A 26,070-nucleotide genomic window follows, 5' to 3' on the forward strand; every position below is an offset into this window, starting at 1 on the left:
TTCTGTATGCTAGGCAAGGGTCCTAAAGCCGTTTTCCCCCTGTCCCAGGCCTTCCTCACCCTCTGACAGGGGTCACAGGATCGGCAGCACTGTCAGACAGTAATAAAGACCTCAGGCCAGTAAAAGTTCTGTAACAGCCTCTGCTGGGTGCGCCGGATTCCCTGGTGTCCTGAGCGGGGAATGTCATGGGCCCGGCATAGCAGCTGACGACGATACTTCTGGGGTACCACCAGCTGCCTCCTGATCCCCCCGACTATATTTTCCCTGGGGGAACCCCTTCTCCCACAGGAACCTTTTCCGGCAACCTCTCCCCATGGTCTGTACCATACTGAGGTCAGCCAGGTCCCTTAGCTTCCGCAAGGAGGGATCTTTCTGCAATTCGGCCTGGAACTCAGCAGCTGGGACAGGGATGGCCACCTGCTCTCTCTCGCCGGCTGGGTCTGAAGCCGCAGCCTCCCTGAGCCATGTCCCTGGGCGTTCCCTCCCCATCAGGTTAGGGTCCTGCGCCTCGCGCAAGGCACCCTCCCCAAGGTCAGAGCGCAGTGCCCCTCGCTGGCTCTGACTACGGGTCACAACCAGGGCACCTGGGTGTTGCCTGGCCAGTCCTCCAGGTCCCCCGCCATTAACACCTCAGTGGGCAAATGGTGGTGCACCCCCACTTCCTTGGGGCCCTCCTTGGCCCCCCACTTCAGGTGTGCCCTTGCCACAGGCACCTTGAATGGCGTCCTGCCCACCCCCGTCAGGGTTAGATAGGTGTTGGGCATCACCTGATCTGGAGCTACCACCTCGGGCCGGGCCAGCATCACCTCAGCGCCCGTGTCCCAGTATCCATTGACCTTCCTCCCATCCACCTCCAGGGGAACGAGGCACTCACTCCGTAGGGACCGCCCCGCATCCACCCTCTAAACGGAGAGCCTGGTGTCCGGAGCATCCAGCCCCCAAGAGGAACTGGCCTGGGGCCCTCCTCCCTCCTGAGCCGTTGGGAAACTGTCAGCCCCCCTTGCCTGGGCCGTCTTCCCCTCATCCGGCTGGGTCTCTACCCAGTTGACCCTCTGTGGGTTCGGTCTGCTCAATCTGTCCCTGAGCTTGGGGCACTGGGTCCGTATGTGGCCTTTCTGGCCACAGTAATAGCAGCCCATGTCCCGTAGGTCCCCTCGAGCTGGTCGGTTGGTCCTGACGCTGGGTGTTCCTTCTCCATGTTTCCCCTTTGGGAGGTCCCTGGGTCACTCTCTTCCTGCATCGTGGCGGGCCTGTTCCATTGGGACTCCTCCCTGTTATCCCCTGCCTGACTTCACAAACTCATCGGCTAGCTGGCCTACGTGCTGCGAGTACTCTGGTTTTTGGTCCATCAACCATCGCCTCAGGTCGGATGGGCACTGCTCATACAGGTGCTCCAGTACGAATAGGTCAAACAGGTCTTCTTTAATTTGGGCCCCAGCTGTCCACTTGCGGGCATACCCCTGCATCCGGTTGGCCAGTTGTAGGTATGTGACCTCACGGGTTTTATGCTGACTCAGGAACCTTTTCCAGTACATCTCAGGAGTCAGCCTAAACTCGAGGAGCAGGGCCTTTTTGAACAGTTTGTAGTCCCCTGTCTCCGCCCCTTTCAGTCGGCTGTACACCTCCACGGCTGTGGAGTCCAGTGAGGGGATGAGAAACTGGAGCCTAACTGCAGGGTCAACCCGGTGCAGCTTGCAAGCATTTTCAAAGGCTGTCTGGAAGGTATCCATGTCCTTCCCCTCCTTACGCTGGGCCAGGAAGCACTTATCAAAGCTCTTTGCAGTCTTGGGTCCCCCCTTACTCACCGCAGCCGGGGCCCCACTGCTCCTCAGCCTGGCCAGTTCCAGCTCATGCTGACACTGTTTCTCCACTGTTCTTTGGTTGACCTCCCAATGCGCAGCCCCCTCTGCCTGCACAGCTCCACCAGGTTGCTCTTAAGGCGTTTAGCATACATCCTCCTGCTGGCCACCCGCCGGCCTATGCTCTTCACTTTCCACCGTTCCAGGGAGACCCCTAGTGTGCCAGCCCTTCTTCAGGTCACCACCTCTCTGCCAGGGTCGAGCTGCAGACTCCTCCGCTCCGGGACCGCTCGCTGCAATCCCGCAGGGGACCCAGTTACTGCAAAAGTCCTTCTCTCTGGTCACACACTCCCAGGGGTTAATCGCCCCCTGAAACCGTCTCTCTCTGACTCTCTCTGCCCACCTGGTCCCCGTTGATCCCCCTTCATTTTACTGCTCCCCAGTCACTTACTGCAGGACGCGCCATCCACGGGGTGCAGTAGATCCCAACTCTGCCACCAGTTGTCACGCAGTGTGGGGGACACAAGGCCCTGCACCCCCGGCTTCCTGCGATTCACCATGACTCTCAGACAGCCAGTAGAACAGAAGGTTTATTTATTTTCCTTTTGAAGCAGTTGGATTCCTGTGACCTTCAGGTTATTGTATGGAAACCTTTGAGGCAGACTGTTCTGATCATACATTTGTAAGCTTTAGATTCCACTTTAGCACAGGCTGGTCAGAGGAACTCAAACACCACTTTTGGAAGGAAGCTTCCTGCGATTCACCATGACTCTCAGCCAGCCAGTAAAGCAGAAGGTTTATTTAGACGACAGGAACATAGTCAAAGACAGGTCTTGCAGGCACAGACAACAGGACCCCCTCGGTTAGGTCCATCTTGGGGTCCCAGGGGCACCACAGCCCCATTGGGGGGGGCAGAGCCCCATCTGGGCTCCCTCCATTACCAGCCAGCTCCTGAAAACTCTCCCCCAGTGTCTCCTCCCCCCACCTTTGTTCAGTTTCCCGGCAAAGGTGTCACCTGGCCTCTAACCCCTTCCTGGGTTCTCACGTTACATGCTCAGGTATCTTCTCTCAAGGCCAGTCTCCCATCCCCCAATGCAGACCATCCTAGCCACACTCCCCTGCCTTCCCAGACCAACACTCCCCACTCAGCATTCAAAGACCACATTAAGAACAGTCCCAGTTCGTCACAGCTCCTTTATCACAAACTTCTAACATCTTCCCCCCTCCAAAAGAAAAAAAAGATAGACATAAACATGCAAATAACTGGCAAGACTGATTGTATGAAGAGATGGTTTCTTGTGAATAGGCATAACACTCATTTGTTGGAGAGCTGCCGAGATCCACCTATGTTTCCATGCTGTGCCTATTACTCTAGTATCTGAATGCCTCCTGAAGTTAGAATTTAATATAGATATATTTCACAAAGGTGTCTCTCTCTCTCACTTTCACTCCTCACTTCAACCAACAGAAACTGCATTTTATATATTTTTCTTTTAGTTGTGTGTGCCTGGTGTGTTTGTGTGCAGTGACATTTTCTGCAAGGTCATCAGTATATTGATTAATGGTATTGTTTGACATAGGAATGGTTTCAGGGCCATCCCTGCTTGTTCCCCAGTCATAATTCTACACATGTCTATTGCTGCTGGAAGTAAAAGCATCTCACCAATGGTGTGTGCATGTTTGCATTTTTCAATTCGCCTAGCCAGAACATAAGATGCTCGTAAGGCTTTTTGGGTAACAGCTGCTTCTTTAGACATTACTTTTTTGCTGCTTTAATTCTTCACGTTTCTGAAGGAAAATATTGTTGGGCTCTTTTTTACAAATTCCAGATGTCTGGTTTCTAAATGTCTGTGTCGTTTCCTTGGCCTCATACTTTCATTTACTAACATTTTAAAACAAATGACACATTGGGGCTGGGGACTTTCTGCAGTAATATTGAGACACAAAAATCCAAGCATAATGTAACTATAATTGGATTGTCTGCTTTTCTTCCTTTTCTGTTTAACATTATTAAAATCGTCATCTTCAGCCAAACGTTTGCTACATGTAGGTTTAGCACGTGGTAAAAATTGTTCCAGTATAAGGATGAGACCCTGTCTCTCCCTCAGCCCCTTTTCCCTAACTGCGAGTGCTGCTGCTGCAACGTGGCTAGCACTGGGAGGCTCTCTTTGCCTCTGCTTCAGCAGAGGTCTTTCAGCTGATAGGCTTCTTGCTCAATGCTTCCCCAAGCAGGGAGCCTCTCTGTGAAAGGCCACCTCGACAAGCAGAGGTACCCAACCCCTGCAGCAACAGGAGCATGAGAGACAGACCCACAGATAAGACACAGGTGATTTTTAAGCCCAGTTTAATAGTCTCTTAATTAAAAGCAAACAAAAAATTGAGATATCAATTAAAAACCTTTTCCCAACAACCGTAGCTCCCCTATGAACCATTTATGGCTCTCCAAGGGAGCCACAAGTTATAGTTTAGTACTGATTTAACAGATGCAAAGGTGGAAAGACGAGTTTTCTTTATTTCTTCCACAGAGGGCATAGGCTTACAAAAATTCCTTATGTTGGATGCGGTCTGCGCCTGCCTATATTTTACACTGCTGATGTACAAATTCTCTTCCTCTGACTCCTGTCACAGATTGCAGAAAACCGGGGAGATCTGTTGGGAAGGATGTCACTTTGGTGTCAGTGTCAATCACTGTGGTTATGGAATAGTCCCAGTGACTCACTTAGTTTTTGGTGACGCAGAGTTACATGCAATGATGCTTTGGAATTTTACTGGATCCGGGAGCTTCTGGGTGTGGACTAGTGCGATTGCTTCTTGTCTGCAGGAGGGAGATCACTAGAAGGTGTTTCTTGTATTACCTGTATTTAATTAAAGTCTGACAATCTAGTGCAGTGTGTGACTGGCTGCATGTGTGTAGATCCAGAGATTACTTGGAAGAAATCAAGGGTACAAAGGGTAAAAGTGGTGGTTTTGGGCCACTGCAGTGTCAACACAGTGTTTAAATATACGTGGACAACAAACCTTGGAAACAGCATCACTATTTCACAGAGTATCTCAGTCGACTCCTTTTCAAAAATCTATAGATTAGCAGGATGCCCATGTTGCTAGATTCACGGAGTAGGCTGGTGCCCTGTGTTGATTTTCTGATGACGACACTGTGAATAATAAAGGGCTTCCTGATCTCTGACCTTGCGTTGATCAACAGGAGAACTACGCTATGGTGTTTGCTTTTGTTATAAGCATGTGCAAAGCTGCTGTTCCATGTTTTAATTTGACAAGTACCTCCTGAACGGCTTTCTGGATGCTGGTTTACACTTCCTGTGGCTGTTCCTTCCAGGAAAGACAGCGGCTGGAATATGAATGGGAGATGAGACTGAAAGAGCTCAAGTTAAGGCAGCAAGAACTGAAGCATGAGCGGGAGGAGAAGGAGAAACAGCGTCAGCATGAGCTGGAACTGGCCAGGCTGAGGAGCAGTGGGGCCCCGGCTGCGGGGAGTGAGGGGGGACCCAAGAATCATAGAATCATAGAATATCAGAGTTGGAAGGGACCTCAAGAGGTCATCTAGTCCAACCCCCTGCTCAAAGCAGGACCAATTCCCAGCTAAATCATCCCAGCCAGGGCTTTGTCAAGCCGGGCCTTAAAAACCTCCAAGGAAGGAGACTCCACCACGTCCCTAGGTAACGCATTCCAGTGTTTCACCACCCTCCTAGTGAAATAGTTTTTCCTGATATCCAACCTGGACCTCCCCCACTGCAACTTGAGACCATTGCTCCTTGTTCTGTCGTCTGCCACCACTGAGAACAGCCGAGCTCCATCCTCTTTGGAACCCCCCTTCAGGTAGTTGAAGGCTGCTATCAAATCCCCCCTCATTCTTCTCTTCTGGAGACTAAACAATCCCAGTTCCCTCAGCCTCTCCTCGTAAGTCATGTGCTCCAGACCCCTAATCATTTTTGTTGCCCTCCGCTGGACTCTTTCCAATTTTTCCACATCCTTCTTGTAGTGTGGGGCCCAAAACTGGACACAGTATTCCAGATGAGGCCTCACCAATGTCGAATAAAGGGGAACGATCACGTTCCTCGATCTGCTGGCAATGCCCCTACTTATACAGCCCAAAATGCCGTTAGCCTTCTTGGCAACAAGAGCACACTGTTGACTCATATCCAGCTTCTCGTCCACTGTGACCCCTAGGTCCTTTTCTGCAGAACTGCTACCTAGCCATTCGGTCCATAGTCTGTAGCAGTGCATGGGATTCTTCCGTCCTAAGTGCAGGACTCTGCACTTGTCCTTGTTGAACCTCATCAGGTTTTTTTTCGGCCCAATCCTCTAATTTGTCTAGGTCCCTCTGTATCCGATCCCTACCCTCCAGTGTATCTACCACGCCTCCTAGTTTAGTGTCATCTGCAAATTTGCTGAGAGTGCAGTCCACACCATCCAAAGAGCAAAGACTGCAAAGAGCTTTGATAAGTGCTTCCTGGCCCAGCGTAAGGAGGGGGAGGACATGGATACCTTCCAGACAGCCTTTGAGAATGCTTGTGAGCTGCACTGGGTTGACCCTGCAGACAGGCTCCAGTTTCTCATCCCCTCACTGGATTCCACAGCCGTGGAGGTGTACAGCCGACTGAAAGGGGCGGAGACGGGACTACAAACTGTTCAAAAAGGCCCTGCTCCTCGAGTTTAGGCTGACTCCTGAGATGTACTGGAAAAGGTTCCTGAGTCAGCATAAAACCCGTGAGGTCACATACCTACAACTGGCCAACCGGATGCAGAGGTATGCCCGCAAGTGGACAGCTGGGGCCCAAACAAAAGAAGACCTGCTTGATCTATTCGTACTGGAGCACCTGTATGAGCAGTGCCCATCCGACCTGAGGCGATGGTTGATGGACCAAAAACCAGAGAACCCGCAGCACGCAGGCCAGCTAGCCGACGAGTTTGTGAACAGTTGGGCAGGGGATAACAGGGAGGAGTCCCAATGGAACAGGCCCGCCACGATGCAGGAAGAGAGTGACCCAGGGACCTCCCAAAGGGGAAACATGGAGAACCCCCTCCCAAGGGGAACACCCAGCGTCAGGACCAACCGACCAGCTCGAGGGGACCCACGGGACATGGGCTGCTATTACTGTGGCCAGAGAGGCCACATACGGACCCAGTGCCCCAAGCTCAGGGACAGACTGAGCAGACCGAACCCACAGAGGGTCAACTGGGTAGAGACCCAGCCGGACGAGGGGAAGACGGCCCAGGCAAGGGGGGCTGACAGTTTCCCAACGGCTCAGGAGGGAGGAGGGCCCCAGGCCAGCTCCTCTTGGGGGCTGGATGCTCCGGACACCAGGTTCTCCGTTTACAGGGCGGATGCGGGGCGGTCCCTACGGAGCGAGTGCCTTGTTCCCCTGGAGGTGGATGGGAGGAAGGTCAATGGATACTGGGACACGGGCGCTGAGGTGACGCTGGCCCGGCCCGAGGTCGTAGCTCCAGATCAGGTGATGCCCAACATCTATCTAACTCTGATGGGGGTGGGCAGGACGCCATTCAAGGTGCCTGTGGCAAGGGTACACCGGAAGTGGGAGTGCACCACCATTTGCCCACTGAGGTGTTAATGGCGGGGGACCTAGAGGACTGGCCAAGCAACCCCTAGGGTGCCCTGGTTGTGACCCGTAGTCAGAGCCAGCGAGGGGCACTGTGCTCTGACCTTGGGGAGGGTGCCTTGCGCGAGGCGCAGGACCCTAACCTGATGGGGAGGGAACGCCCAGGGGCACGGCTCAGGGAGGCTGCGGCTTCAGACCCAGCCGGCGAGAGAGAACAGGTGGCCATCCCTGTCCCAGCTGCTGAGTTCCAGGCCGAATTGCAGAAAGATCCCTCCTTGCGGAAGATAAGGGACCTGGCTGACCTCAGTGTGGTACAGACCATGGGGAGAGGTTGCCGGAAAAGGTTCCTGTGGGAGAAGGGGTTCCTGTACCGAGAATGAGTTCCCCCAGGGAAAATGGAGTCTGGAGGGATCAGGAGGCAGCTGGTGGTACCCCAGAAGTATCGTCGTCAGCTGCTGACATTCCCTGCTCAGGACACCAGGGAATCCGGCGCACCCAGCAGAGGCTGTTACGGAACTTTTACTGGCCTGAGGTCTTTATTACTGTCCGACGGTACTGCCGATCCTGTGACTCCTGTCAGAGGGTGAGGAAGGCCCGGGACAAGGGGAAAACGGCTTTAGGACCCTTGCCTAGCATAGAGGAGCCTTTTCAGAGGGTGTGAACCAAGAGAGCCTAAATCACAGACGTCCAGACTGGAACACTGGGAGAAGACCCCAGCCCAATTGGAACCCCATAGGTATTGGGGTGGGGAAAGGGCACGGACCACATAAACCTTCCCACATGCAAACTACGAGTGCCATCGAGCACACCCAACCTAAAGGGGGGCGTGAAACTGGAAGGGCCTAGTGTAATTCTCACCAAGGAATGGGAGGGATGTTGGAGCACCCAGGGGAACGTGGGTATGTTCGAACTTCTCCAGGTCACTGGCTGAAGTGACCCGGCTCAGTTTGGTCTCGAAGGGGGGAGAGATGTGATGAACTGTCTTCGTCAGATGCAGTGGGTATTCACCCACGAAAGCTTATGCTCCAATACATCTGTTAGTCTTAAAGGTGCCACAGGACTCTCAACTGCTTTTAAGAGTTCTGGCAAGCCTTCCTGCTCGTGATCCGAAGTAGCCAGGATTTACTGATTTCAGGACACATTGCAGGGCCAACATGTTACAACCTATGAATCTTCAAAGGTCAAGTGAAAGGCCAGAAAGGACCATATTATGATCATCTAATAAGTTCTGTCTGAGCTAAAACATCTCCCTTAGAAAGACGTCCAGTGTTAATTAAAGATCTTAACTAATGAAGAATCTATCACATCCTTAGGTAAGTTATTACAATGAATTACTCTCACTGTGAAAAGTGTGCGCCTTATTTCTAATCTGATTTTGTCTAGTTTTAGCCATTGGCTCTCATTATGCCTTTTTCTGCTAAATTAAATAACTGTCTACTATCAGAAATCTTTTCCCCTTGTAGGTACTTGTAGACCATGATCAGTCAGCTCTGAACTTTTTTCTTGGATAAATTAAACGTACTGGAGCTTCTTTAGTCTCTCCCTAGTTTTCCACACCTCAAATAATTTCTGTAGCTCTCTTCTGAAGTCTTTCTAATTTTTCAACATCCCCTTTGAAGCATGGAAACCAGAACTGAATACAGTATTCCAGTAGGTATGGAGAACTAATAATCTCCCCTTCTCCTACTTGATATTCCCTGGCTTAAGCATCTGAAGATTTTGTTCATCCTCTTGGCTCAGACAAGTACGAGATGAGAAGATGAATGGCTGTGTTAACATTAATTATGAGCTGCTGCTTGGTAGATGAGCTGAGCTGATTAAACTTTACTGGATTTGAAATTTAACATAATTGACACGGTACTCAGAGCACATAGCCAGAAACTTTTTATGTTTATAAAAAAGGAAAGATTATTTAGCACTACAAACAGCTACTATTGTAGAAAACTGGAAGGTGGCTAATGTTGCACATCCAATTGTAAAAAAAATTTGCTTCTCTTTTTCCATTTGGTTACGTGGAAAAAAAACAAATCTACAACTTTTTACTTTGTAAGAAGTTTCAATAAAATGTTTTCCAGACCTAGACATATAAAATGACCAATAAGATCTTTATAACTGAATAAATAATAATAAGTAGCAACATAGCTCCAGTAAAATTTCTGCAGTCTCTGAAACCTCAACTGTCAACACAAGCCTCTTACTTCTATGGTTATTTGGACAAATTATTTTATGTATTATTGTGCTAAGCATACACCAAAAGCATCAAGCTTTTTTTTCATCTAAAATGGGAAAATTAGTGTTTTACTAACAAAATTATTTTTGTGCTTTTGGCAAAAATTCAATGCTGTGACAGTAGAAAGATCTATAAATCAATGAATGCATATCCGGCAAGAAGGAACTGAGGGTGGGGGGAATCGGCAGTGCCCTATATACCGCGGCATGGGCGCGCCACTCCAGGGGGCGCCAGAGCCGGTCCCCTACGGATTCTGCTGAGGGAAAAACTTCTGGCACCGGTGCATGTGGTAAGCACATACACCTAAGTTGAATGGACATGAGCAATCACTCGAAGAAGAACCAGTCAATTTGGAGAGAGCACTGTTCTTCTGGAACTATTTACCACACATACATCGTCCATCACACTCATAAGTATGTGCATATTACATAAATATAGATCGCTCTATATATATATCCATTCTGTACTTAAAGAATAAGTGATATAAATTTGAAAAGAATACACTGTACTCTTCATATATAAGAGGTTAAATTCCTGCTTTAAGTATAAAATTCAGTTTAACCTTACTGTGAAGCCATGGCCAGTACCTCCATGTATAAATGACATGTATACATACTCATTGTGACCAAATATACCCCTACCACACTATTGTAATAATATTTTCACAAAGAATAACTTGTAAGGCATCATTTGAAAACTTACTTTGCTGGTCAGTATTGTCTGATAAAGTATGTGTGGCAGGATTCTACCCTAGTATGTCACATTCATGTAATATGACATGATTCCATATAACCAGAGAGATGAGATCAACTTGCCAAGCTGGCCTACCTTAAATTTGTTTCTTCTCGCATTCCCTAATTTTAGGATTCCTCCAATTGTTCTTTTCAAATCAATGGTTTAGGCACTAAAAACTGTTTTATTTTCAAACATTTAACTTATGCTTCCTGATGCCAGTGCATATAAAATATATGGAGTAGGACTGAGGGGGAAGAGAGGCTGTTTTTGGTGTCAAATTCTCAATGCTGCAAGCACTGATTGCGCTACAAAAAGAAGTCTGAGAAATTCTGAAATTAAGACTGGAATCACTTTTTAAAAGTCAGACTTTTAAAGCCTAATTAGCTTGATACAGTTGAATCATTTAACCTTATCTGAAAGTGCTCTTTTCTCTTTAGCATCAATTAAAATATTATAACAAAATAAACATTTGCATTATTTAAAGCACAAATATATGCACTGATTATTTGAGGTGACTTTTGTGGCTTTTCACAGAATCCCAAGTTAGAAATGTCAAGTGTTGTATCCTTGAACTCCATAATGAAGAGTGATACGCCTTTTCCTCCCTATTAACTGAAGTTTTCAGTGGAAGAGCTCTTCCAATTCTTCTTCCCAAAGAAGGAACTTTTGCATAATTAAAATATTAATTTTAATTTTCTAAAAAATTTTAACAGCACACAAAATAAACCCTGTAAATCACACTAAAGTGAATCAAGTAAAAATACTACAAAGAAACAGAAAACAAACACATTAATAACATATCAAGTATATGAGGATTTTGTTTATTTTTAATCCAATTCATTCTTGAAATTTCACATTTTTCCTTTAGTTATGTAGAAGTCAAGAGCTTTGTTCCAAGTTCTCTGCCACTCAGGAAGATGACATTGCATCAGTTCTTGTTTACACTTTAAATGTTCCCCGCACAACCATACTAACAAGATTTTTTTTTAATGAAAGCATAGCTTCAGGGGCATAATTCTGCAGAGGGAGTTGGATTCCACAGCCTGTTCTGTGGCTATGAAATCCCAGAACAAATGAGACCCCAGTAATAAAACTAAAATGTTTATTATCATTGTTTTAACGTTTGGTTAGAGTTGTGCAAGAATTTATAGTAAAATAAGGTTAATGAAACCTATAAGGAAATTTCACTTAATTAACTGTATGATGGCAACTTGTTTTTTCAGTGATTGCAGCGGGGTCCACTCATTACTCTGGCACCTCCTCAGCCTGTCTTGGGAATTAGCTCTGTGGTTGAGTGCACCCCCTTCGGGTGGTGCATTGCCACCATAACTCCTGCTCTTGGACCCATGTCTCTCCAAGGACCACAGCGTCCTCTTCAGTGATACAGCCCTCCAGCTGTGCCGCACAGTGTGCTCCCCCCTGCCAGGGGACCTGCAGTGGGAGATGAATCCCTGGAAGGTCTACGGCCATCACTGCTGCATCCTCCCTGACAGTCTCTGACCCAACCTGGCTCTGGGAACCCCTTTCCTATCCCGCTTCCTCCTAAGGGGGCAGTGCCTTTTTATACGGCCACCCTCATGGCACCAAAAGCAAATTCCTTGCCTCTTCTTGACTACGGGCCCTCCATAGTCCTTCCCTTGTTCAGCCCCTTCCCTTAGGCTAGCCTTGACCCTGAAACTTACATAAGGACATTCCCTCTGTAGGTGCCCCACAAGCCCAATATGCCCATCCCCTCCTTGTTCTCCTCACAGAGGAGATTCTCTTGGGCTCTCACTCCTTCCCGCTCTCTGGTTGAGGCTTCAGTCCCCATCCCAGTAAGGGCAATCTCTTTTCCAGTGTCCTTAACACTCACAGGCATGACAATCAGTTAGCCCAGCCACCGGCCTCCTGGCCCTGGTGCCTAGCTTCTCCTCACGCTCTCTGCGGCTTCTATTAAACTCTCTCCACAGGAGCTTTACGGGGCCTGCTGTTCCTTAACCAGCCGCCCCCAGATAAGTCTGGAGGTAGCACTTGGGCCTTCCATTGCTTCTGTTGATTCTCCAGGATTTCCTGTCAGGGTCTCGAGCCTTCCCTGCTGTCAATCCCTTTCTGCCTGGGTACTGACCCTAGGGTCCAGCCTGGGATGGCGCAAGAACCCTCCGCAAAGAAGCCCTCTGCATGCTTTGGATCCATCGTCCCCACCTTCAATATCTGTCCTTTAGTCTCTCAAGCCCCCTTGTACCTGGACAATCATCCCCACAGTCCTCTATCCTCCCCTTGTATCGGGGTGACTGTGTGCACGCATTTTCCACCATGTGCAACGTGCTCCACTCACCACTCTGGCGCCGCCTCAGCATGTCTTGGAAATTAGCTCTGTGGTTGAGGGCACCCTCTTCGGGTGGTGCATTGCCGCCGTGACTCCCGCTCTTGGACCCACGTCTCTCCAAGGACCGCAGCGTCCTCTTCAGTGATAAAGCCCTCCAGCTGTGCCCCACAGTGCGCTCCCCCCTGCCAGGGGACCTGCAGTCTGCTGTTCAGCCACTTCCCGCCAGTGGCAAACTGTAGTCCACAGTCTAGCCACTTCCCATGTGGCTCCGGCACCCTCTTTACTGTTGTATCAGAGCTGTCTCTGGCTTCCTCAGCCCGTTTTCAGCACTGCTCTGTCCAGGGTCCTGGCAGTTCTCTTGGCCCTTCATGGACACAGTCCTTCCTCCCTGGGCTCCCAGCAGAGAACTGCCTTCCTCTGCCTTGCAGCTCTCTTTTTATATGGGCCTGCTTGGCCCTGATTGGCTGCCTCTGGCGCAGCCTCCCTAGGGCTGCTTTTAACCCCTTTTATTCTAGTGAGGGGCAGCTGCCCCATCACAGGGATATTTTTTCAAGCAGATAAAATAAAAATACCTAGCAAAATATGCAAGAGTTTCAATCAATTAAAGAATAAGAACATAAGAATGGCCATACTGGGTCAGACCAATGGTCCATCTAGCCCAGTATCCTGTCTTCCGACAGAGGCCAATGCCAGGTACTTCAGAGGGAATGAACAGAACAGGTAATCATCAAGTGATCCATCCCCTGTTGCTCATTCCCAGCTTCTGGCAAAAAGAGGCTAGGGACACTTCAATTAAATGAAACAATTAAAGAAGAATATTATGGATTCCTATTCAGATAGTGCGATTAGATTACATTTTGGAGATTAACATTTACCTGTACATCCCTTCCAGGATTTGAAGTGTTCTACTACGACTTCTTCTAATTTCTTTAATTTTGGATGACTGTAGATGATTTTATTTTTATTTGTAGGTCCTGTAAATCAAATAAGGTCATTTTTAAAAATATACCTATGTGTCTTTATCTGGAGTAAGTACAGAAGAGGTTCTGTGAACCTTGTTTTCTTATTCTACTTCTCTCTTCCAAGTCTGACAAGCACCAATTCCCAACATTTCCAATCTAATTACAATAACTACCTAAGACATGAACCTCAGGAAACTCATTACTGCAACGCATGTTTGTTAAACCCAGTTTTTCAAGACCTGCACATTACTTTTATTGTGGTCAAATTAAAAAAGTATTGCACAAGGCTAGTTAAGAGATTATAATAATAATTTATAGTTAATTCTAACTGAACTTCAACGCTTCAGACCTACAAAACTGATTTGAAGGCAGATGAAATTGCTTATATAGAACACATAAAAACTGCAATGTAACTATACCTCTACCTCGATATAACGCTGTCCTCGGGAGCCAAAAAATCTTACCGCGTTATAGGTGAATCCGCGTTATATTGAACTTGCTTTGATCCACCAGAGTGTGCAGCCCCGCCCCCCGGAGCGCTGCTTTACCGCGTTATATCAGAGTTCGTGTTATATCGGGTAGCGTTATATCGGGGTAGAAGTGTACCATCGAGTTTTGTGCTACCTTAACCTAAGTGCACTATGAAAGAGAAGCATCACACTGAACATCAGACTTGTTTTACATCAAGAATCGTCAGCAGCTAGGCTTTATGTTGAACAGAGCGTTTGCCAGGTTTAAATTTTGAGGGGAGAAAATGATCTTCTAGAAATAAGTCAGGAAGCAAATATGCTGACTTCAAAGGTAAACACTGACCTGTTCTATTGTTGTAAAGAAGATTTCCATTTGCTGAAGTCACAGACGTGTCTGAAAACATGGTTTCAAGTTGCCGATACAATTTCATGAAGTCCTCATTCCGGCTAAGTTCATTCCTGGCACGAGTCAAGCCTTTATAAAAAGATAAGATAGTTTAATAGTCAATCTCTTGAGTAATGTTAAAGATTTGGTGTTTTGCTACATATAACTTGAATTTAAATTTAGAATCAATTCCACATTTCTTTAACTGAAATACAAATAGAATTTTCTGAAGAAGCTAAAGTTATTATGGAAAGGCTTATGTAATTGGGAGTCAATATTATTTCAGGGAGTGTTAGCGTGTACATACGAGGATTAAATGCACATAACAGAAGTCTACATCCTGTTCAGGCAAATTAAAAATTATTATTAAAGAAGTCTTAAGCTTGTCCTTTTCACCAACAGAAGTTGGTCCAACAAAAGATATAACTCACTCACCTTGTCTCTTTAATATCATCTAGTTTATATTAGGAAACTGGCCAGCTGTTGAAGATGCTTTCTGCACTCAGAGGGACCCACAGCTGAAAACAGTTGAGCTACTAGTGTAAGCAGGACAGTGTTACATGTCTTCTTGAATGTTTCTGTAACAGTGCAGAAAAAAGGTTTGTCCTGGTTACCCTAACAGCTGAACTATTGCCAGCACTGGTTCAAGGGAATCCGTTGTGTCTGAGGATGTTGTCTGTAATCAACTTCCCATTGTAGAAAGGGCTTAAGGGAGCAGTGAAACTGAAGAACTCTTTTTATTTATTAAAAATAATGAATGCATACTCCAGTGCATGCATCTACTAATACAACAGTACTATCAAAAAATGTCAAAGTAAGCATGTATGAAAGCAGTACATTGTAAAAATACCAACGCATGAATGTCACAAGACACTAGCATACACATTACCATTTGCTAATTGTTTCATTGATCTGAGGCATTCTGTAAGGTTTTTTTTTTTAATTGGTATCAAACTTCACTCTCAGACAGCAGTAATAGCAGTCACCAATAACTCATTTAGTAATTTTGTAGCTTGCATTCAACCATCCAGAAGCGCTAATGGTATCATGAATACAAGATTCATCAATTCATCAAGACTTGAGCAATAGAATGGTAAGAATCAAGATGCTTGGTCTACCCTACAAACTTGCATCGGCACAGCTGCACTGATGCAGCTGCGCCACTGTAGCACTTCTGGTGAAGACACTGTAAGCCAACAGGATTCAGCTCCTGTCGGCTTAACAACTCCACATCTGCGAGAAGCGGTAGCTATATTAGTGGGAGAAGCTCTCCTGCTGACATAGAGCTGTCTACACAGAGAGTTAAGATCAGTATAACGACATTATTCACACCCCAGACTGATGTAGTTATTCCGAAGTAAGTGTGTAGTGTAGACCTGGCCAGATTCATATTAGTTTCTTTCTAAATTAATAAGGGTACGTGTATATTGCATTGGAAATCCAGGGGCAGACTCAGATGTGAGCCCAACCCCGCTACCATCCATACACAAATCTTTCTGACTTGGGTCAGCAAGCACTCAGGACCTGGTTTCTTGGATCCATCTGGGGTGCGTGTAGAGGGATCCAAGCCCTAATTCCACTGTGACTTGAGCCCAAGCCCTGTCATTTTGCAGTGTGAATGCAGTTCAAGCCACAAACTCAAGTCAGAAGGTCTGCATAGTGCAGTATGGACACGCTAGCATGGTTGAGAGACCCGGGTCCCACAACTGTAGACGCAGGTTTACAATACAATGTGGACGCTCAAGCATGGGCTTGGAAATACCAACTCCACAAGTGCAGGTCCCACAGACCAGGGTTTACAACACAGTGTAGACATATCCTAAGTGGTTAAAATATATTGTGTATTTTACTCTATGCATCTGTTTGTTCCCTGATCCCTTTCTAGATAAGTGGTTCTCAGCCTTTTCCATACCATGGCCCCATGTTACAAAAGAAAGTTTATGGACCAACATTCCTTTCCACCTAGCCACAAAGAAAGGGTGGGTGGCAGTGACCCATGGTTGAGAAAGAGGTTACTCGCCAGTAACTGTTATTGCTTGAGAGTGACACAACTGCACACTCACACTTCTGTGGCTGACATCTTCTGGCATGGAGCTGCACAATCGTCTTGAGAGCCATTTTGCTCCTTGAGGAGAATTCTAAAGGTTCCAACCACCCCTCAGTTCCTTGCCTAATTTTGGAATTATTGACCTGAGACTCAAAAGAAGTGGAGGAGAGTTGGTGAGGAGTGGGAATATGCAGAGGCAACATGCTTGAAGAACTGTTACTGGTAAATAATCTCTTTTTGAGTGGCTCTGCATTGTCCCATTTGTGGGAGATTAGCGAACAGTACCTCTCAGAAAATGGGATGAGCAGTTCCAGGTGAACAAGGACTTAAAAATGATCACCTTTGGATGACAGATCAAGAGAGTATTAGAAGTGCCCACAATCTTGCTCTCCCAGATCAGACCTCATTGAATCACAACAATTTTTTTGCTTTAAGAACATACAGTTTTTCAAGTAACAGTTTTGCAATTTCTATTAAAAAAAAAACCCACTAGGAAGAAGGCCTGTAATATGGGTGCTGTGTTCAGATTAGTTAATACATTTTGATATAGCCAGGTAATTGTACATGGGCAAGTCATAACAAGGGCATAAATGAGACTTGGAAAAATACAGACAGGTTAGTGGCCTGTACAAGATGGAAACAGATGGCTTGAGACTGAAAATGGGCATGAGGACACTGACCAAATCACATTTCTCATATGCTCTACAGTTTAGGGAGTATTTGCCATCTAGCCTCTATCTAACTAAGTCTGTGGGCTGAAACTATGACTATGAGGAATGCCTTCTTCACAGATATCTGCTGTATGGTACAGATGATACTCTGACAAACCAGACAGAGGTCCCAAGAGCTTTGTGAAACAATCCCAAAAGCAAAAAAAGAGTTACATGAAGCAGAGGAAATATCCCAAGACAGCTACATCCACATCATGAAGCCCACAGCACAACCACATGTGTTGCTAGGAACAAATCAAGTTTCCTTTGGTGTAGCCATCAAAGCAAAGCAATTACCACAAGCAACCTGAAGAGCCTCGGATCAACCCATCCATTATATATGTCATAGTAAGGTGAGCAAGGGCTGTTTCCCCTAGATTGCGAGGGTAAAAGTTGAAATCACAACCCATGTAGCCTAAATGAACTCAAAACAGTTCTGAATGTTCAAAAAACGTAAGTGATGGCAGTGTTAAAAGCAAGAGGTTTGTTTGGTCCAAAGTTCCTGCTTTTTGATAGGATCCACTAGACTTTTGGAGAGGATCTGAACAATCCAGAAGTCAGAGTGTGTCAACCACAGGAGACTCAGGCTCTAACAGATTTTCTTACTCAATCTGAAATCAAAGATCCAGTGAATTGAGAAAACGTATCATATTCAAAGACAAACACTGGTAAGGATTACTAACAACATCTTGGTTCCATGCCAACTGATCTGCAGACAGATCTCCTGAACCAATAGGATCAAAGAGAATACACAGAGGAATTCCTGATTCCAGCCCAAGAGAAGGGGCTTCTATCAAGGATATTAGGTCTTATTTGATCATATATCAGAACTGGATACAATGAGTGGTCTCCTTGCCTAGTCAGGACTACTCTCCTTGTACTACACAATACCCTAACAAGATCTAAGACAGACATCTGTGTCACTGTATGAAAACTCTCTTCAAAGTATCCGCCTGGACATAGCTCTCCATCCTACACCACATGAATATTTGGTATTGGCCAAAGAGAGAAAGCCTTGCAAGCTAAACAAAACAGCTCTCGACTCCAGAACACTGGCATGAAGCTTTCATCTGGGACCAGATCCACAAACCTTGAAAAGGTGAGGGTGGTGTGGCAGGATAAATATCCCAGTCCACTATCTGGAAATATTCCTTTAGAGATGGTAAGGGAGGTGAGAAGTGAATTCCCTTATATGCATGTGTTACCTTCACCTTTTCCATCTTGAATGATTTGAGATTTAAGTGGCTCAGTTGTAAGTAGGGACAAGAAAAAGTAGAGCTTTTGTAAGTCAGTGTTGTGAAGACCACAGATGTAGCCTGGGTGCAATATCACCCAATTACACTGTTAAGGAGCCTGTCTGTGGGCCAAGGTCCAGATGCGGAAATTAATGAAAAAATGCCCTGACATTGGAGAGGAGGTCAGAATAGCCGGGTTTTCTTTATTTTTTTAAAGGTGCCATTTAAAGCAAAGCATCTCCTGGAGACCTGTGGTTAGTTGTACTGATATAACAGGGCTGGAGATTGTCCTGTGAAAAGAGGCGATATAAATGCCAGTGTTGATTTATAGGTTGTAATTTTCAGCGACTGTGTTGCCTAGGAACAACACACCAACAATTCCAAGCAATTAATGTTCTTAATCACAGTTGAGAATGATAACTTCACAAGTTAAGTGCTTTCCACTGGGCACTGTCAGTACTTGAGTGTGCAGGCTCAGGAAAGTTTAAACAGCAAGAACTCTTCTGAGGCACCTGTGCCTGATATAGACTGCCTGCTGCGCTCAGATGGAAGACAGGTTGAGGAAGGATGTTCCAGAAGTTAGAGCACTAGCCTATGACTTAAGAGACCTAGGTTCAAGTCCCTGTTCTGACACAGACTTCTTGTATGACTGTTGGCAAGTCATTCATCCTCTCTGTGCCTCAGGTCCCATCTGTAAAATGGACTTACAGAACTCCCCTACCTTACAGGTGAGTTGTGAGGAAAAATACATGAAAGATTGTGACGTGCTCAGATACTACAGTAATATGTAAGTACCTGAAACAGGATGAAAGTCTTAATGGCACTGCAGAAGAATAGGTTCCAGGGCTAGAGCACTGGAGAAAACGTACCAGAAGACTCACTCCAATTGGAACAGAAGGATTTGGTGCCCAGGTAGCAAGGTCCCTGTAATGGCTGCCAACTTTTCTTTTTAATTTATTAAAATATAGCACCTTGGAAACTCAGGGGTTTCAATGAACAGTTCATTAGACATGAATAGAAAAAAGCATGCCAGTAGTGATGCAGCATTGGCTGATGATAGTAGAGCACATTCCAGGAAAGCTCTTTATGACCTCGCTTCAGAAACAAAGCATTGACACCAATATTTGGAACCTAAGTATCTCTGGGCACTAATGGTTTTGGATGGTTTCAAAGTCAGGGGACTGGCACCAGATAATAAGTCTTGGTCACTTTCACAGCCAATAAATGGTGAGGCACTGACGAGAACCAGTAGGAACAAGAGCCATCTCATATTGAGCCTGGGAATGGTTTTCAAAGGTTTTGGTGCAGAGGGTGTCTTGCACTTAAGGACACCTTGCACTTGGTTAAGGAAACCATCTAAAGAATAGTGGAGCTGATAAAGGCCATGCCAGAAACTAATCAGAACCTCAACCTGGAAACTTGAACATTTCTACTGATTCCATCTGGAGGACTCCCACAAAAGCAACTTCTAGACCCTCAGTCAGCTATCTCCGCAGGCACTGAAAGGCAACCATCTGTAATCATCACCTTTGTGTAGTGTTTATCTGAGATTAAGTTTCTGATACTGGAAAGACTCCAGAACAGGAGATCTGGGTATAAGGGTGCCAACATAGTTGACCCCAAAGGATCAGGGAACTATGGTGCTCCCTATAAAAGCAAAGTTAACCATGCCAGGTTCTCAACACCAGACCTAGCCAATCCAGATAGGTCTGGGGACCCTTCCTCTGAGCAACTTATGCTAGACAGAGGCTCACTGCTTGTGAATATGTTGTATTGCACTTAGGCCAGTACATCACCAAAGCTGATGCTAGATGAGGAAAGCACCGAGGATCCCATGTGCAATAACTGCACCTTTGGCAGTAAAGAAGGAACTGAGAAGCAGTTGGGACCATTCCCATTTTATACTCTCAGAACCCATCACCATATGTGTGAGTGTGTGTATATATATATATATATATATATATATGTGTATGTGTGTGTGTGTGCGCGCGCGCATGCGCATTAGGGAGGGGCAAGTGGCCCCAGACACTGCTCTCTAGAAGATCTCACAGCTTGATGCCGGGAGGTACTAATCCCACACATAGGAATAAGCAGAGGCCAGTCAAAGAAGAATCCAGGTTTTATCCCACAGTAAGATTTTTCTACACCATCAAAAATGGAACACGCTATACTTCACTGGTGATGGCAAGAGAAGATGTAATGCAGACAGTGTTCAGGCATTTTACCATCACGTACCTAACCCTGCAGGGCCAGGAGACATGATGGTATAAACAGAGTATTGCCCATACTGTGTCTTCCATGGCTGCTATTACCAATAGAGCTGAATTGTTGGGAATTACAGGTTCTTTTTTTTTTTTGCCTGCATAGTGACTGCCTTAAAGACCTAATCCTTTTCTGCATAAACCTTTTACTGGCTGGTTATGTCTCTTTTCCTTTCTATTGCTGTATCATGTGCTGAACTCTGATTGCATCTTCCTCATACTTCACTGATCTATCGCCACACACACATCATTGCTATCCCAATCTAACTACACTATCTCATCTACAGATTATTTCTAAACGCTTACGTTGAGCATGATATTTTCATCAAAATGTAAGCTGCAAAAATGAAAATATACAAATTTCATGTGCAACCCATTTCTTAAAGCCATTTTCGTTCTAAATAATTTTAAATACTCATGTACACCTGGTACTCAACATAATATGTTTTTATTTCCTGAAAATTAAATTGTAGGACGAAATAAGGAGCAAAGATAGTTTGTTTGTGAATGCATTTTACCTTTTGATCCATCCATAATTCCACACAGGAAGATAAATAATGATCGTGTTCCCATCTGCAGCAGTAGTTCATAACCATGATACAAACTAATGCAAAGAGCAAAATCTCCTTCAATTATGCCCTGTTGTATCCCCTAATAAAAAAATGATGACACACTGGATTAAATTAAAGTGGTCAATAAGCAACAGGAATCATACTGCAATTTGTGATGCCAAAAATCAGTTTAACATTTGATAAACAAAACTGCAAAAGAAAACAATACTGAATTGGTGGTTTGTCTCCCAAAAACCTCATGAACCACACTTTGGCAAAGTTTCCTAATAATTAATAAAAGTAACCTTTTTTTTTCAAAGGAGACATGGAAGAATTTTGATAAAGGAGTCACTTGAAAATTATGGACATCGGCAAAAATATTTTCAAAATACACCAATGCTGTTTTGCTTGTCCTCTGGAATGAATTAACCATCTGCCTTATCAAGGGAATACCATTTTGTTTTACTGCTTGCACTGCTGTTTTTGTTGTACTGCTTGTTGTATTTGGCAGGGTGGAATTTCCTTTACACTTACCCAGCCTAAGCATCTTGAGTTGATAAAGTTGTACTGATTGTTATAAATTACGTTCTCTGTTATGCTTAAGACACTCATAGGACTTTTGGAAAACCATAAATGAACTGAGTTTCTCTGTATAGCTGTCACCTGGCTTAGTAAATAAACGAAGGGCAGACTATTTGTGATTAGTAAAAACTCTGCGGCAATTTAGACAAGGAGGTGCATTAGCTGAATTTTCAGACCTCAATGTAATCTGGGCAGTTATATTTTACAAGTCTAGTTCCCTATATAGTTTCAGATGGATACAGTATTCTTCCCTCTTTTCCAAAATGGTCCTGCAGTGGTGTTGAGAGTGGTTAAACAGTTTTGCACATTCCATCCCAGGGTTGCATATCTGTAGTAATTTCTATTTATAGTTTGTCAAGCATTTTGAGATCCATTGGTATTTTATGTACTATGTAAATGTAGGAGTATTACTACTATTTATTGAATACTGTATAATATAAACTTATTTAGCCAATTACATTACTAAGTAACATTTACCGCATTGTGTGAAGAAGGGTTTTTCCGAAATTGATCTCTTGCTAGAATTATCTGGTACTTTGTAAGGCTGGGAATATCACGCTGTGCCAAAACTCGAATTTTAATCAGGCGGCCAGCAAACGTTTCCAAAACCTGCAGGTAAAAGAAAAAGCACATATGTAATGCAAAGATAAGAAAGAATTATGCTTTTTCAAAATTTTGTTTGTATGTCTATAATCAACAGTCAGCTTTAATGCATAGTTATCTGCCAAACAGAGATAAAATAATCAGAATTTAACTGACTTGTTTAGTTTGTAGGCTAAATGGTAATTTTGTCGAGACTATTCTATGATTAAATTCACTTCAGGATAGTTTATAGTATAGCAGATGGCTATTGCCCATGTTACATCCCATTACAGTGTTCTCCACTGTCAGTGTAAGTTTCTTGTGTCTTCCAGGCTGTAAGTATTTTTTTTTTTTAATTTAATTCTGTTCAGACACATTATGCAAGCCTGTTTTCCACTTCAGTGGAGCAAGGGAAAGGACCTGCTCCAAGTCAACTTAATACTGTTTTTCTCCTTTGTTCCTTTGCCAAAGGTGGTTAGGATTTTTTTCCATATACTTAGTTTTGCATGAGCGCGAACTCTACAGTTTTATTATTAGAGTAATCAGATTTACTCTAGACAAATGGCTTTTTCAATTTGTTGGTCCATTTGGGTAGCAGTGTCCTGGCACTCTGTAACACCATCTTCATTTGACAAGAGACCATTCACTCTGAATTCATGCTAGCTGTATGCACTAGTAATCAGACTGAGGTAGTGTTTATACTAACTATGTTTACACAATTTCCCAGAGGTTGTAGGATGAGTTCCGTTGAATTGGTGTAAAAGCCAGTGAAAGCTGCAACATTCAGAAAGCTCTGGACGGCAAACCTGTTTATAACCATTTTTGTTAAACATGATGAAAAACAAGGCTAACTGTAGTAGTAAGTACAGGTCTGCTTGTTGGAATCTTGGGTACCAACAGCTCCCACCAATTTTAACCCTGGTTAAGGCTAAACCAGAGGGAAATGGTTTGGGAAAGTTTCCCCTGTGTCTAGCGTGAAACGTACTAACAGCAGGAAACCAATGTCAGATAAATCACAGTTTTAGAAGTAGAACAACATGTTTATTCCAGATGTCAACTATTCCAGTTTTACTTTGCACACACCTACAATATTCTGATCTCTTTAACTATGGTAATTATCAAGTCTACAATTCATCTACATGTACCCACTACGATGACAACTTAGCATAGCTCTTTTTGCCCACTTGCTTCAACTTATTCTGCAAGTTGTATTGTTCTGGCTTCTTATTTTGTATTTGTTAGGTTAGATGTACTAGGGCACTTGAAGGCAAGTCCTGGGGGAGGGGAAAGCGATAAACTGCCTCAGCTCATCTACAGACATTTCCCCCCCACACATCCCAAAGAATCACCAATGGGAAAGGAAAGGGAGTGGGAGAGGAGGGAATGGAGCTTCGGTAAGGGAACATATCTCCATCCCTGCATGTGACAGACCTACTGGATGTGGAAAACCTAAGTGATTATGGATGTGAAAAACCTAACTAGGTGACCATAAGGTAAGCAGACTAAGCAGCCCATTACGATGTGAGCTCTGGGCTGTTTATTGGAAAATGAGTCTGGGGCTCCAACTACCAACATAATGCTCTGTTGGGTGGATCTGGATCTGCTTCTCTTGCCTTCTTCCGTGGGTTTGCATTGGGGGACAGAAATGATCCACTGATAAGACCATGATAAAATGCTGAGGCTAATGTAGCAGGTTCATGCAGCTTGTCAGTAGCATTTCTACCTTGGGAGAACTGCCTTCGTATCGTTGTGTCACTTGCTCCCTCCTGGGAGGAAATGAAGCAAAGTAGGAAAGATCAAGGGGATTGCTTGCTGCTTCACTGTTGGGGCTTCCTGACTCTTTTCTGGCTCAGGAAAAGGCAATTAGGGTGACCCCTTCCTGAGCTGGCCACAAAATGAGCCGAGCTTATTGTCTATGCACTGTTGGGCAATAAGTGCATGAATATCAAGTTTTCCCTCTAGGCTTTTTTCTGCTTGATTGCTAGGCTACAGGGGCATATGCTGCTGTAGTACTTCTGGAAGAAAGGGAAGCCAAGAATCCAATGTCTGTCCCCAATGCCAGTGAAAAACACTTGCCCAGATTTCTGCATCAGAAATTTAAAACATTAACGTTTTTTTTACTTAGAAAAAAAATCAGAACATCCTAAATCTCTTGCAGCAAGGAGTTCTTGTTCACTTTGCCTGTATCTGTGGAGGCAGAATAAAAGTGGCATGCTCTTCAGCAGAACAGTTATAGCCCGTGAGCCAATAAGTCAGTTCTTCCCCAAAAGACCTATTGTAGAATTTGTAGGGACCTTACAGAGCTGAAGAAATACATATTCTATGGCATATATCAGTGTAACCTGTAAATGATAGCCACTAACCACTACAATTAACAACATGATGAGACTTGAATGAGATCTGCATTACACATTAGAATAAAATATTTAAATAACCAACATGATTTGAGCAGGTCAGGGGAGACATTTACTGGAATGATGTGCCATAAACTACTATATTCTAAGAGAAGCAATAACTTCTATAATGCCGTACTACTATTAGATCAAAGAAATACTTCAAGATGAGAACATGAAAGACCTGAAGACAAAAATGTAGTGTGCATTACACCCAAAGGCCTGTATAGTGTACATTAGTATTTGAATATAAGCTAATAAACATAAACCAGACTTCTAACTAAAAAATAGCATATACAAAATATAAAGGCAAACATTTTTCCTTTAAAGGGAGCCAATGCCTGGGCTAAATTTTGATAACATCATTGCTATGGTTTTATGTAATAGTTTTTTTACATGATTATTTCTTGTAATTAGATACATCTTTTTAATTTTTCATTATGTGTGCTTGTGTTTCATCTGACCTAATTTGCAGTATGGAAGAAAATGATATCGCCACGACATACACAGTGTACAAGCACTGACTATCTGATCCAATCATCTTCTACAAAAGAAACCAAGAATGACTATTATGAAAGACAGCAGGATTCAGTCACCTGGAACTTCAAAACTGAAGCAGATAAGGACAGTAAACATAACCTACTTAGAAAAGATACAGCAACATGCATCACTCAGATACAAGTGAATCATTACATTTAACTAATCTCCCAGTATTTGATTTAAATCAGCTATAATTAAAAAGCAGAGTAACTGAAAATCATTTCAAGCTTTCCAGGACATTTTTGTTAAACATAATAGTATAAAAATATTTTTTAAAACAGAACTGTAGAACAAGTAAATTTTCTTTTAAATTTAAATATGGAATTCTCAGTAGTGCCTGAGAATTTTTATACCTCAATGAGATCAGTTAAAAAAGCAGTTGAATATATTACCAACAGTATATACAAAGACATGCATACATAATTATCTCACTCTATCAAGTGGGAAAGTAGCCAAGAATGCAGTGGCATATGATATCAAATTAAATAAAATATTTTCCCTTACTGAACAAAATCAACATTACTTTCACCACTTAAAAACTGATCAATTTCGTCCCCACACCATCTAAGGTACTAAACCACAAAAAAGTTTCTCACGGCCCACTAATATCCTCAAGTATACATGGAATCATTTGAGACCTGAACTAAAATCTAGCATAGACTGCAGTATGGATGTTTAAATATATTTAAGAATATGCATATTAAGTC

General features: G+C 44.3%; 1 protein-coding gene across 2 annotated transcripts in view; it reads right to left on the reverse strand.

Moving 5' to 3' along the window:
- The window catches only part of FANCM (FA complementation group M), a 137,797-nt gene that overhangs the window by 55,059 nt on the left and 56,668 nt on the right, over nt 1-26,070 (reverse strand). For both annotated transcript variants that reach the window (XM_054026571.1, XM_054026572.1), the window contains exons 5-8: nt 22,326-22,457; nt 21,234-21,366; nt 14,421-14,552; nt 13,521-13,619 (exon numbers count right to left, since the gene is read on the reverse strand). In XM_054026571.1, coding sequence (XP_053882546.1) covers nt 13,521-13,619; nt 14,421-14,552; nt 21,234-21,366; nt 22,326-22,457 — 496 coding nt within the window. The remainder of the gene's footprint in view (nt 1-13,520; nt 13,620-14,420; nt 14,553-21,233; nt 21,367-22,325; nt 22,458-26,070) is intronic.

Source organism: Malaclemys terrapin, chromosome 4 (genome assembly GCF_027887155.1).
Source record: "Malaclemys terrapin pileata isolate rMalTer1 chromosome 4, rMalTer1.hap1, whole genome shotgun sequence".
Taxonomy (NCBI): domain Eukaryota; kingdom Metazoa; phylum Chordata; order Testudines; family Emydidae; genus Malaclemys; species Malaclemys terrapin.